This window comes from Aulostomus chinensis, chromosome 10, assembly GCF_037954235.1.
Source record: "Aulostomus chinensis isolate RoL2024-O1b breed Wild chromosome 10, RoL_Achi_v1.0, whole genome shotgun sequence".
In the NCBI taxonomy this organism is placed as follows: domain Eukaryota; kingdom Metazoa; phylum Chordata; class Actinopteri; order Syngnathiformes; family Aulostomidae; genus Aulostomus; species Aulostomus chinensis.
Window position 1 is genome coordinate 22,854,346 of NC_141329.1, and position 14,192 is coordinate 22,868,537.

General features: G+C 41.1%; 1 protein-coding gene across 1 annotated transcript in view; it reads right to left on the reverse strand.

Moving 5' to 3' along the window:
• Positions 1-14,192, reverse strand: part of gbe1b (glucan (1,4-alpha-), branching enzyme 1b) — a 96,820-nt gene that overhangs the window by 4,338 nt on the left and 78,290 nt on the right. Inside the window, exon 15 of the mRNA XM_086216501.1 lies at positions 11,369-11,486. Coding sequence (XP_086072627.1) covers positions 11,369-11,486 — 118 coding nt within the window. The remainder of the gene's footprint in view (positions 1-11,368; positions 11,487-14,192) is intronic.

The window sequence follows — 14,192 nt, forward strand, 5'->3', positions numbered from 1 at the left end:
GAGAGAGAGAGAGAGAGAGAGAGAGAGAGAGAGAGAGAGAGAGAGAGAGAGAGAGAGAGACAGACAGACAGACAGACAGAGAGAGAGAGAGAGAGTGGGAGGGAAGAAAATGGGGAGACAAGTGAGATGACAGTTGAGAACCAATGATGATAACGAGATCTCTGATTTCTGAGATTGTTGAAACTTCACGTTTATGTTTTCTTAAAGGTGAGACATGGGGGCGCTTGATGATGAGGTTTGATCACAATCAACATGATGGCTAAGCAAAGAGGAGGGAGAAGGGGAGTAAATGAGCAGGGGGTGAGTGGGTGGGGGGGTTTGCAACTCCCCAGTAGAGACAAACACTGCAGCCTTGATTGTAGAGGACCATCAAGGTTAGAGAGGTATAATCAGAGTGTGACCTCTAGGGTGCACTAGAGTCAGCAGATCTGCAGGAGGTGTCACAACTGCTAGGAGTGTCTGTGAGTTGGTGCAGCGGCGTTCATGTGAAAACGTTGAGTTGCAGGCTGAAGCATAATACATCTCACTGTAGATGAGGCAGCAGAGATTTCATCAGTCCAGGTGACCAGTTTTTACAACGCTCCTTCACCCAAAACTGTGTGTGCTGCCTCATAAACACTCTCTCACAGAGACATCCAGATAAATCAAATATAAATTTGGGATGCTGTGAAGATGTTAGCATGCTTAAGCTGAGGTGAAGGAATCCCCAAAGTTTTACTGGACCGGAGCATCGAAAACATATCAGCAAAAAATAACCACACCACAAACCAGGAAGAATGACTGTGGAAATGTCGGATTCTTAGCGGGGGTGTTGGTTTTGAGCAGTGTAGCTAATAAAGTCTTTGATCAATCCTTTTGATATTCTCAGCACCGTTTGGAGGGAAGGAACCACCGCGCACTATTAGTCATTTCAGATTTATGCCAACGGAAAAATCAAGCAGACATAAATGATGCTTTATTTCCCAACAGAAAACGGGAAGAGAGAGCGGAGCAGTAAACAATTCAATCACCCATTGAACTCTTCAAGCCGCCCCTCGGCATCAGTGAATCGGAGCTCGCTGTGGATGTGTTTCTTTGGCAACAGTTAGTCACAGAGGGAGTCAAGCAGCCCGCCGTCGAAACACTGACACAGACATTGGTGACTAATTAAACAGTCACAGTGGGAGAGTCCCAATGCAGAAGCACCACCAAGTGAAAAGGAAAGGCAAAATGAATCATTGCACCTGACAAACGGTACCGGTGTGCTGAAACTGGTATATGTCAACAGCCTCTATTTCCCCAACAAGAACAACAACAAAAAAGAAACAGTAACAACTTCCATACTCAGGAGCCGATCGCTCCAGCCACACGGCGATACGTGGGAGTTATTGAACAAGTTCCTCCTGAGAACCTGTATGTGTTAATATATGCAGCATTTACATCCCTATATACCATTTATTGTACCACATTTCAGAACACAGAATGAGATACAGAGCGACACTGTTTTACAGAGTAATCTAATTATCAATAAAACCCGGTAGAAGGTTGATAATTACAACAGTCAGACGGAAGTGTTGAGAGGCAACAGTTGCAGGCGTCCTTCAGTTTCAATCAATTAATTTCCACATAATATTACAATCTATTAAAGCAAATGAGATTTCCCATCACAGTTAACACGTTTTTTTATTGGGTTTTTTTTTGTTTTTTTGTTGTTGTTTTTTTTTGTCAGTGCCATCTCATCATTATTTTCTGGTAATCAAGCTTAGCAGCAAGGTGACCTCTGCTCAACAGTGTTCAAATGTGTTACAGTAGCAGGGAGAGAAAAGAGTCACAAAGAGAAAGAATCTATTCCAAAATACCTGAAAACCCTCAAAACTTTTACCGCTCACACCACTGCACACGAGGGGTTTGTCTGTTTGTTTTTGCACATCACGTCACAAATGCAGTCAACACACCAGAAATAATTTCACAAATATTGTGAAAATAGCACCCGAGCGTTGCATTGTTGGCTCTTATGCAATCTTTGGTACGTGTAGTCATAAAAAAACAGCATGGCGGACAGTGATGGAGTTTTGGTTTCGGGTTATTTTTTAGCTGCAGTCTGTTTTTCAAACTCATTGCTGAGTGAATGACGTCAGCGCGTGCACTCAGACGGGTTGAATTTGTGGCCAAAATGACAATAAGTTGAAGAAGTTACAGAAAACAGGATTTCTTGTCTGCATGTTTAACGTTGACAGTGGAAGTGCGATCGCTTCCGATCACTTTTCGTATGTGGGTCGGAGATCGGAAGCACCAGAAGCCAAATGAAAATGACCATGTTTGTCTGGGTTTTGTGTTCCCATCGACTGCTGACTGGAGCTGGAGCCGACCCGGGACTGAAAGCAGATTAAAGCTGTTCCCATTGCAGCCAAAAGCCTGATGTTAGTGGGCTGTTCGTCCGGTGGGAAAGAGGCTTAAACTGACAGTCAAACCAGATCAAGTAGGTGGTAACAGCCGATACGCGTAGGTGTGAGGAGGTGCGTTTTATCCCTCAGCTTCTCCTTTCCTAAATTACAACACGGCATTTATTTTCTAAGACGTCTGATAAGTCTGCACAAGGACCACAAAGTCATGAAATAGACGAAGGTAAATGTTGAGAATTAAGGATCAAACTTTCAAAAACTGCCCACAACATGCAAGAACATTTAGCCTCAAACTTAGGCTTTTTCAGCGGAGCCTCAAAGACATATATATCAGCAGGAAAATGATCATCATGTATAATTCTATATGGTTCAACTTAAACGTCAATTTAACTGTGGTGGCAAGTGATTTATTTTCACGTTGCTATGGCCACCATCGAGGAATACCAGGTATTCAGATATATGGAGCCGACCATTAAAGCAGACAACACTGTCTGTAGAAAAAGGTTATTCAGCACTCAGGGAGAGTTATCTTGATTCCCCTGAGATATCTTCTTTTAGGTTCATATTCACAGCCAAGCAAAGCTATGATTCAATTCAGTAATGAAATTACACTTCCAATCACCCACTTTAACATTCTCCAAACCGTACTGTCGATGTTTTGTTGAAGGCGATGTACAACAAACATTCCTGGTCCCCCAGCATTTGACTGGATTTGTTTGCCCATAAAGCCTCTGCTGTCTGATGAGTCATTTGGAGTAGGTGTTTACCACTTCAGACGTTTCACATCGAAGCAGTTCCTACCAGCCATCAGATCAAACAGCAGTTACTGTACAAGAGAGCCTTTTGCAAATCTGAACATTTGTTCCAAGTGTTACTATCAGAGCTGCAAAACCAAATGCGCTGAGGAGGTGAAGGGGAGGAAACCAAATCAGCAACAGTAGAAAGTTAGCCAGTCCTACTCGTCCTTTTTTGACTTCTTTGTCTTACGGATGTTCTTGTATATCACATTCACATGGATTTCAACTCAGTTTGAGAGCAGAGCCCAGCCTTCAGGCTAATACTCAATCTGATCAATGTTCAAACATACTGATAAAGGATTCATGAGGTGCTTCACAGGGATATATCATCCAGTCAGCTTCTTGTCTCCTGACCCCGGCTGCCGGCAAGAGCATTCCCTCACTACTCCTGCATTTTAACTCTCCAGACATGTTTCTGTTTGGCTCCATTACTCACTTAACAAAGATCAAGTCCCTGTAAGCACTTTGGTACATGCAGGTTGTACAAAGACCAAGGATCTGACTGTGTAGAAACATTAATATGACTTGGAGATAACTGAGACTCCACTCGAGCAAAATTCTGCTCCCGATCTGAAAAATACAACTTCTTTTTCCTTCTTCACTCCGAAACATCGTCAGTGCAGGTCTATGAAAACCACCAATGTTTCTAAAGCAGAATTTTAAATGAATAATAATAATAATAATAAGGAATCCCAATAAATAGGATTAATGTAAACTCAACCGTTTTAAAAACTGATCTGTTCCTGCTTCTGCCAAGCTTTTAAAACAGTGCTGCTCGAGGCTGTGCAATAGTTTTCGGCTGTGTTTTTCCACTGGGATGTTGAATATGTGTTGCAGCTGGTTCTGTACATACGCGGTTTGTTGTTTTAACTGTGGAGTCATTTCTGCGTGACGCATTTGAAAATTTCCCTACAGGGACAAGAGAGTGTATGGTATCATATCAGTCATAATTAGAACATAGAGGAGTTCAAAATAACTGAAAATTCCACTTTAGTTCTGATCATCTCTATCAACACATGCAAAGCTACGCGGAACTGACAATCGAAAAGCGTGTGTTGTTTGTATGTCATGAGATGATACAGTAAACAGCTATGCTAGCAGCTCTGTTTTCCCTCTTTTCACCATCTTAGTTTATAATTTGCTCATTAGCACCAAAACATGAATATCAATTATAAAACTCCGATGTTTCTCACGTCAATAGGAGTCTTTTGATTTGATCTTTTGCCACTTAACTTTTCCCACTTCCCTGAATTCCCTTCTCTTCCTTTCTTCAGATTATTATCATCCTTCTGTTTTTTTTTTTTTAGAAACTGTCAAAGGAGACAACTTATTTATTAAACAAATTTGAAGCTGCTCATTATTCATCAAGGTTTTTTTTTCCCAGCATTTTATTTTGAAATCTGAAAACTCAAACCGAACTGTCTAGTTGGCAAATAACTTAATCAAATTACATTTTACTAAAACAATAGCCCCTGAACACACAACAACACAACTGGTAACAGTGCAATTATTTTGCAGTCATTGCGTGCGTGTGTGTGTGTGAGTGTGAGTGTGTGTGTGTGTGTGTGTGTGTGTGTGTGTGTGTGTGTGTGTGTGTGTGCGTGCAGCATTCCTCTAAACTACATTAGATCTTTCAGTGAAAATATCCTGAGTAAATGATATGCTTGATAAATGATGTTAATAATTTGCTATTTAACGGAATCTTGAACGGTCACATTTTTAAATTTCAATTTAAATTTAAAAGAAAATGCAACCAATGAGTAAACAAAGAAGCACATTGTCTATAATGTAAAACATGTACATATGAATCCATTTCCATTTAAGGGAGAATTAAAAAAAAGAAAAAAAAAAGAACAGCAGCAACACATCTAGTATTGATACTCTCTGCCACGACATTGATCTTTTTCAAGCATACTGTGCAGGGCTGTGTACCACCAGCATCATCCATCCATCCAGTTTCTATACCGCTTATCCATTAGGGGTTGTCGGGGGTGGGGGGGTGGGGGGGGGCTGGAGCCTATCCCAGCTGACATTGGGCAAGAGGCGGGGTTCACACTGGACCAGTCGCCAGTCCATCAATGGTCATCAGGAGCAATTAGGGGTTCAGTATCTTGCTCAAGGACACTTAGACATGGTCACCGGGGGAAGTGAGGATCAAACCAGCGACCCTTCGGTTGCTGGACGGCACTCTTCCTCCGAGCCATGCCGCCCACCATAAGCATCACATCAAGTACAATTCTGTTCAAGTTTTTTGTTGTTTCATAGAAATCAGGGCATTTTTCACTTTACTGTTTTCTTTAGGACGGGCAGAGAGACATGACTAATAGGGCTAAAAATATCACATGAAGACAGTCCACGACTGGTAAACATGCTTGCAGAAGCCTGCCGAACCATCAGATACTCTCTACTCTGCTGGTGTCGCAGGAATGATGCATTCTTCTAGAATATACAAGTTTATACCCACTCTGCTATGAGAAGGCAGGAGAGCCGACATAAAAAAAAGAAACACAGGAGAGAAGTTTGCCAGGACTTTGAAAGCAACCACTGTTAAATAAAACATGGAAGGTGTGGGCACCTTTCGCAGCCCCCACAGAGGCTCTTGTCTGATTATTCTTGTCATAACAAGGTAGGTGTGAGGAGGAGGAAAAGGAGGAGGAGGAGGAGAAGACGAAGCATCTTTATGCAAAACTACAGCCTCACCGTGCTACAAGGGAACCTGAAAACCAGATATAATATGTGAAAACAGTCCCCAACCTGCTGCCTCCCTCCTCCCTGTCAGCATTAGTCCGCTCACTTCCTTTTCCCCGGTAATCCATGATGACGGTAGCATTAGCAGATGACTTTTTAGGTAAACCTCACATTTGGGCTGAGAAGGGCACAGGTGAAGCCGTGCAGATTCAGTTTTACCTGATCAAAAATATCCGAGAGATTTCGAGAATATCCTTAAAGTATAATTCGTGCTTTTACACTCGGGCCCTTTTTTTCCTAGTGAGGTCAGTTTTATTCATGTAGTGCCAAACCATGAGAGTACGACTTGAACCAATGTCCTTACATCTAAATGATTATTAGGGAAGGAGCAGAATAAGTTCAATGAAACAACAATCAAATGGCTTTAACGTGCGTGTTGCAAAAAAGCACGATTCAGCATTTACTACCAGCTTGAGCTATGCTTTCATGTATACTGATGCCAATAACCTAAGCTCATAATATGACCTCACCTCTCCAGGCGGAAGGTCTCTCTCCCTCATTTGTCATCCCCCTAAATAAATTAACGTTAGATTTCCTCAGTAAACATAACTCTTCACCACACATACTCAGATATACAAGTATTCGGCAAGCAAATTTCATTCACTTTTCCGAAACTCCCACGATTTATTTATTCTTCCAAAAATTCGCCAAGCCCCCAAAAAAAGAGGCTATTTTCATATTCCATAACTTTTCCTGGTTTTTCATGACCCTATAAAACTCTGATGAAAGCATTCCAGTTAAGCAGACAATCTTATTGCCAATATTTGAAAATCCACTTTAATTTACTCTCACCTCATCACAGACGGCCGTCACTAACAGGTACACCTCACCAGCAAATCCCATCCCGTTAGCTCCGTGTTTAAGACTTGCTGGGCACTTGTCTATCACTGTAGGGGTCCTTCCCAAGTGGTGGCAGACAATTGGAATAATAATCTGAACCCAATAATTGTTGTCCCACTTACATAAATCATTTAGACCCCCCCCCCTACCAAAAAAAGGCCCCGTTTTAAAAATATGGAAAATATTCTTTCTTGCTGAAACATCTAAAAGCACTGAGACACTGATGAGAACAGAGAATCTTTTTCACCAAGGTCGCCTAAATCTTCGAAAAAAAAATGTTGAATTGATGCTCTTAATAGCACTGTGAACTTTGCCAAACACATTTTTGCTGCATTAAAATGGTTCTACTGACTCTTAGAAGAGAGAAATATCCTCTATCCATTAAACACACTAACACTTGCAGTATTGATCTGAAGAGGTTCAAGTTGAGTTCAGATAAACAAACATCTTATCAGGTGCTACGTCAATGCTGCTTTCCCACAGAAACAGTTTAAGAATACTGGCACCGGAGTGAAAAACTATAGAGGGAAGTCATGACTGTGCAGACCGTTTCACTGCCCTCGCACATTAATCGGATTCATCAACGTGTGATCTATGACATGCAATCAGCGGAGTTACAAATGGAGTGCTGGAGTATCACTGCTGATCATTCTTAACACATTCCAGACCTCATTCATAAACATCTCATCGCCTCTTCGCATTTTAATCAAGAAAAAAAAAAATAACAGCAGGAATAAAGGAGGCAAACGGGAGGAAGATCCTTGAGCCGTCTGCTCAGAATGCATATCAGTGTTTCCTTCTACATTTCTATATTTTAAGGAGTGACCTATTTCATGCTATTAGCCTTAAGCAGTCTCCATGATGGAGGCCCAGTGCTTCATTATCCAAGATATTTTCTCCCCTTCTTGATGCTATGCTTGCATAAGAGGTGTGCCTATGAAAAGGTAAGTTCTAACACTATGAATAATTCACATTGTTTGCTGGAGAATCTGAAAAACCGGTAAATATTAAATTCACAAAATGCTCAATGACTGGAGGGTAACTGCTGGTTGGAGCAGGGTAAAGCACACAGGCTGTGAATATGGTATTAAAAAGGTGTAAGGCTGTAGATAGAACACCTAATTAACACATCCAGATGTACAGGAAATTCTGCAATGAAAAGCTACAACAGAAGGAAGAATTGTAAAACATAGAACTGCCCCCAGTGGGGCTCACGGGCTAAAATTAGCCCACCATAAAGTTTTATTAGGCCTATCAAGTATAGCACAAAAAAAGGAAAAAGAAAAAAAAAAAAGTAATAATAGACCTAATACTTCAAACTCAAAACTGATTTACAATCATACTGTAATTGACTGTGTATGTCATTAAAAACCCAATTTATTTTTAGTCGCATGGCCAAGAAAACTGTTTCCTATATAAAGGAAGTATCTTACGTAAATGTATATTGTGTGTCATGCAGCTACATTGTTATTATTATTTTTTTTTTAAAGCTTAAGTAATATTTCAATAAGAAAACTTGAGATCTTGGTATCGTTGGCGTTTTAACAATGTGGTCCCTTCACTCTGTAGCCCATCTAAAAGTATCAGTTTTGGCACTCCAAGGGCAAATGTCGGGGCACCCCTCTGACTGAGCAGCACGGGAGTGCAACACACTAAAACCACAAAAGATCCCCTCTCTATGAACTCCTTTCTGGACCGTAAAATCAAACATGGAACATCAAAAAGACAAAACCTGAATTAACTGACAGATATCTAATCAAGATAACATCAAAAATACTGGTAGAAGTTTTTGTCTACCTGTCTATGCTGATGACACTCAATTCTGGTCAATAGCAGCATCCACATTCCTTAGTGAATGAGGCAGCTCAGGCTCTGGTCCAGGACTACTTGCCTCTGCCATCAGACCTGCACAGTGCATCCAGAACTCTGCTGCCTGTCTGGTCTTCAATAAAAAAATTTAAAAAAAAAAGATAAATAAAAATTAAAAAAATAAAAAATCTTGCACATTTCTCCCCTCATCTGGTACTGGTCAACAGGGCAGTTTATCAGTCTGCTACTCCCTACCAGCAAACTAATCAGAATCCAAACCTCATCATGTATCTCTGTTCTGCTACCCTTGCCAGTCGCCATGACCCTAACCTAAAGTTACAGGGTCAAAAGTCACACCAGACAGCAACTTTTCTCAGCTCTTGCACTACAATAGAGGGGTGAGCTCCCTGCCTACGTCAAAGCATTCTACAATTCTACAATTCTACAATTCTACAATTTCATTTAGCAGACGCTTTTGTCCAAACTGACGTACAACACAAGCAAGAATTTAGACCTAATTAAGGAAAAGTCCATAGGAAGCGCAAAAGTGCTTCAGTTGTGATTTGGTCACTGGTACTGCCATCTAGTGGCAGAAGAAGTGTTGCCCCCCCACCTTTTTTTTTTTTTTTAAATTTTTATATAACAGACATACAACATCACATAACACAGTTAGAGCTACATAATCACTAAGTGCTGGGTCTTGGACCCTCTGACTTATTCTACCCCAAAGAGGAGAAGAGTCAGGTTCAGTGCCTCGGTGCTCTCTGAACAATTGAGTCTTCAATTGTCTCTTAAAAGTAGAGAGGGACTCAGCAGAACGCACAGAGTTGGGTAGTTCGTTCCACCATTTGGGAACAACAGAAGAGAAGAGTCTGGCTAGAGATTTGGAGCAGCGCTGGGCTGGAAGCACCAGGCGTCTTTCGCATGCAGAGCGTAGTGGGGGAGAAGGAGAGTAGACCTGGATCAGGGATTCCAGGTAGGCTGGAGCCGTTCTTGTGATTGTTTTGTCATCAGTACCTCTGCTCAGTTTCCAGAAAAAAAAAAAAAAGCTGTTGACTGCAGCTGGAACCTTCTTCAACTAATTCTCTTCTCACATTTCCTCTACAACAGCAACAACAGAAGCCTCCCTCCCTCAACACTGGGACTCGTCATTACATGGTGTCTTTACTGATAAAGAACAAGATGAAAAGCTGGTTCCACTTCCGACAAAATGCATTTTTGTAAGTCACTTTGGATAAAAGTTTCTGTGAAATGACTTATTAAATCTCTCTTCAATACACAGAAAAAAAAAATTCATGGAGCTATTACGCCGTTTTAACATGGAATTTTATTGTTACTGTTTACCCTTAACGCTGTGAAATGTTGTTGCTGTTGTTGGGAAGATGTGGCTGCTACAGTGAATGTGTATTGTCTTGGAGTGTAATTGTATTTTTATACTGTTGTGTGAATTTTCTTGACGGAGACATTATCTCTGTTGCCTGCCCAGGGACTACAGATGTAAATTAGCTTATACCTCTGCTAGAGCTAAGAAGCTGTCAAATAAATAAGCAATCTTTCAGCACATGTACACACACACACACACACACACACACACACACACACATACACACATACACACACACACACACAGTATTAGCGGTGCTGCAAATTAAACTTTTAGAAAATGCAGAGGCGTGTATGGTATGCAGCTACAAAATAAAATAAATCACAGAAATGGTGGGCGATGTGAAACAGAATCAACAGCAGACTCTGACCTAACAACAGCCATGGGGAAAGTTAAGAGTGAGATCTAATACAGGTGGTTGCTGTTCCCATATTGCCTGCTGTTATCTCATTTTATTAACTATAAAGTAACTCTCTCAAGTACTGAAGTTGAAGGAACATATTCAGGCATCAGCCATGATTCAGCCTCTGTCCGGTGCAGATACACACATTCATCATGAGCCGCAGGTATAACTGAAGCACCACAGACTTTTCTCAAGGCAGAAAGTAATTTTTTTCCTGTGCAATCTTTCATAATGGCATAATTACATAGACATACAAGCTTCCTCTATCACGTGTAGTCATCGGCTGCATCTTTTCACCAGACTGTCGGGGGTTGGAAGTCATAAATTCTTAACCTTGATCGTAAAACTGGCTCCGCTAAGCAGAATGCAGATGCCATGAATGCTTTCAGCTGTCAAAATGTGCAAAAGCTATTATTTAACATCACAATTTAATGACATTATGTGGCATTCTGTTGTGGTGTGTATTACAAAATCAGCCAATTTTCTTTTGTCTTCTAATTTTGTGCATTGACTAATAACAGGAAGCAATACTGCTCACTCACGCTGACTCATTCTGCTGGCAAATTTGGAAAGAAAGAGAGCAAAATGTTTGGCTAAAGTTTTTGTCCTTAACTTCTTATTGGAGATGTTTCTAGAGCTATCTCACCACCACTCCTATTGATGTTGTTCAGCCATGAGCACCTCTTCCATTACAGATGTGCATTGCATTGTGGGACAATAGCGTCCCTCGACAGCACACTCAAAAACCATTCAATATGCATACTGACATTTTTGAGTACTACTTAATTTGGTCATTTTTCCAGCGTGAATGTACTGAATCCTCGTGAAATGTTAAAATTAATATGCATAGTGGGATGGTGTTACAGCTCATTAGAAAAGTGGTCCAGAGACAGGACTCCAGTATAATGGCCCTGGACTAGTAATTGCAGTGCACTCCACATTTTGGACTTGTTCAACAAAAGATGAGCTTTGATGAAGACCAAAGTGTGATGTTGGAAATGTGTACCTTTATGGAGTTGGAGCGGCCGTTGAAGGGCTCGGGCTCAGTGAAGAATTCTGTGTTGTTGTCCAGTCTTCCGTGACCTCCGTACTGAACTGCATCTGAATCCAGCTTGATTTTATATCTGACGAAGATGCAGGTTAAGGTGCAACAAGAGTGGGAAGCTAGATTATAAGATCTAAGATGTAAGAGGCACAAGATCAGGATTTATCACAGGTGCTTTTGGTGCGTAGAGTCAGTTGAGAAGAGCTCAGCTGCTTTATTCTCATTGAAATCCGTACATCCATCAGCATTCATCTTCCTCTCGCAGTCCTGCAAGATGAGTGTAACTAATAGGCAAAGAGAATCCTGCCTGAAATCAACATAAATACAAAAGTGATTCCGCCATCACTCAACCATCCGGCTTGTCTAATTTATTTATTTCCAAGCATAAATAATGGATTTAATCAAAACAAGCAATCCAAATGAGGGACGTCTGCAAAAAAAATTATTCACTCCTCTTGGACTTTGACTTCTTCTATTTCTATGAATCACAGTGGAGCTTTTTGACACCTTAATGTCCATGTGACAGTCAATCACTCCAAATTGTACAGCGGTACTGATCTGGTTACATCGTTATCAGCTCCACAGATACTGTGAGTGAACATCCCGCACAAATACTGCACATAATGTAGAATGTGTTTATAACCGCCCATGATATGTTTATTTGTTGACATTTAAGAAACCTCATCAGTTAAATGAGCAACAAAAAAAGTGGAGGAAATCAACCGTGATTACAAAACATGTGTGAGGAAGGTGACTGCTGTGCTGTCCATGTGGGTGGGATAAATAGAGGCTTGTTACCGTAAATTTTACATCTCGCACAAGGATGCTGCGACGCTGAGGCTTTGATTGATGGCAGCCTCCATAGAAGGTTACCATAGTGTCATGAAATATGTGTGTTCTTGAAGGACTGAACAAATGCTCTGAGAGGCAAGTGAAAAAAAAAAGAAGAAGAAGAAGAGGTCTACCCCAAAGCAAAGTCACATGACTAGCGCTGCAGATGACAGTTTTACTCCAGTGGTGGTCTGGCTGTGTCAAGCTGCAATTACACCTCAGGAACGCTATTTGGCAGCGGGGCTTAAATGATGCTGAATTTAATCTATTTGTGGACTTTCACAAACACTTCATTTTTCAGTTTCATTTACTGAAGTTAATATAATGCAGAAGAGAGCTCAGACAAGTGCAGGGGATGGTCTGGGGATGAGGCAGACCGGTCACAGTTGTTGCAGTTGAACCTTGAGTTTCCCTGAACCTACGCGTAGGTTACAGTGTTGATTTGATGCACGTATATGAATAAACTTAAGAATGAGTGAAAACATGTTCAGCAGCAAAATATGTTCTGTCTTTTCACCCATTGATTGTGATACTAATCCCGGCCACAAGAGGCTGAAGCTAAAGACGACTAAAGGTAACTTCCAGGGAGATGTTTAGGAGGGACTGAAATAAATATCGTAAAATTATGTTTTGAACACCCTGTTGTGATGAGCATCGGACGTATAGCGGATGAGACATCTAGACATCACACACAAATGAGAGAAAACCTACATGAAGCCGGTTGCACTCTTAAGGAAACACGTTGTTCAATCTGAAAACAATTACAAAAACTTTTACTAATTCTGACTGTAAGCCTGAACTCTGAGTGGATTAAACCTGGACAACAAACTCGAAGGTTTCAATTCTAAAACAGCTGACCGGAATTCATCAATTCAAACATGGAGGAGTACGTTCAGTCTGAATTGAGCTTGTGTGTGGGGGATGAAATAAAAGCTATCATGACGATGGGTAAATGTAGGGCAGAGCCTCCATACAGCCCTCAATTATCCCCATTAAATGCTGTGGAGCATGATTTAAAAATGTCAAATCCATGTCAACAAATGCACTGACCGACAATTTTTACACTGTAAACCATCAAAAATACTGGTAAGACAATGACTCCTCATGTAGCCTAAACTATGTCATAGCTTGATGCATATTTTCACGTCCAATTGCTGGCAGCTGTGTTTTGTCAGTTTACAATACAGCTGCAAAATTCTGCAGCAGTGGTAGTGGTAGTAGTAGGATTCCAGCACTTTATCCTTTAATAAGCGAATTCAAGTCTCGTAAATGAGGAGTACGATGCATAAAATGTAGGCTAATAGTGTTAAGTTCTTGACTCCACTTCTTTTTTAAATCTACATTGTGGCCCACATCCATATATCTAATTCCATTGGATTAAAACGGAGGCTCTGCTCTTTACCAACACGTTGCCATGGTGAATCAAAGTATCAGATACAGCAAAGATTTGGCCGATTTATTTTGAATAGAGTACAATAAGACTTTATTCATCCTAGCAGTGTGATACCGGCACGTCTGTCTGATTCAAGCAGGATGGGACTCTGCAGGAGAGCTGCACTGATGACCTCTGTCTCTTTCTCCATTAAGACGTCAGGTCATTAATAAGATGGACTCCTCACCAAGGAGAGTATGGACCCAGCCCGGGTGGCCTCGTCCTCTTTGGATCATAAAGTTGTCTGGATTAACACAGAGCAGACCTTGTGCAGCTATCTCCCAAGCCAAGGAGACCTGATGGCTGGACGTGAAACCACTCGATCTCGAGGTCACCGTGACTGCGGATGACCTCCTGGCTCACCTCCACCCAGATACTGAAAATGCATTATACAAAAGGACTTGAAGTGACTTGATTTGAAAGATGTCTCATAGTTGAACACCAAAAAGTATGAATACAAATGATTTGTAGTGTCATCCTTTTCATCCCTTCTCTCTGTCTCTGACACGCATTTAAACACCG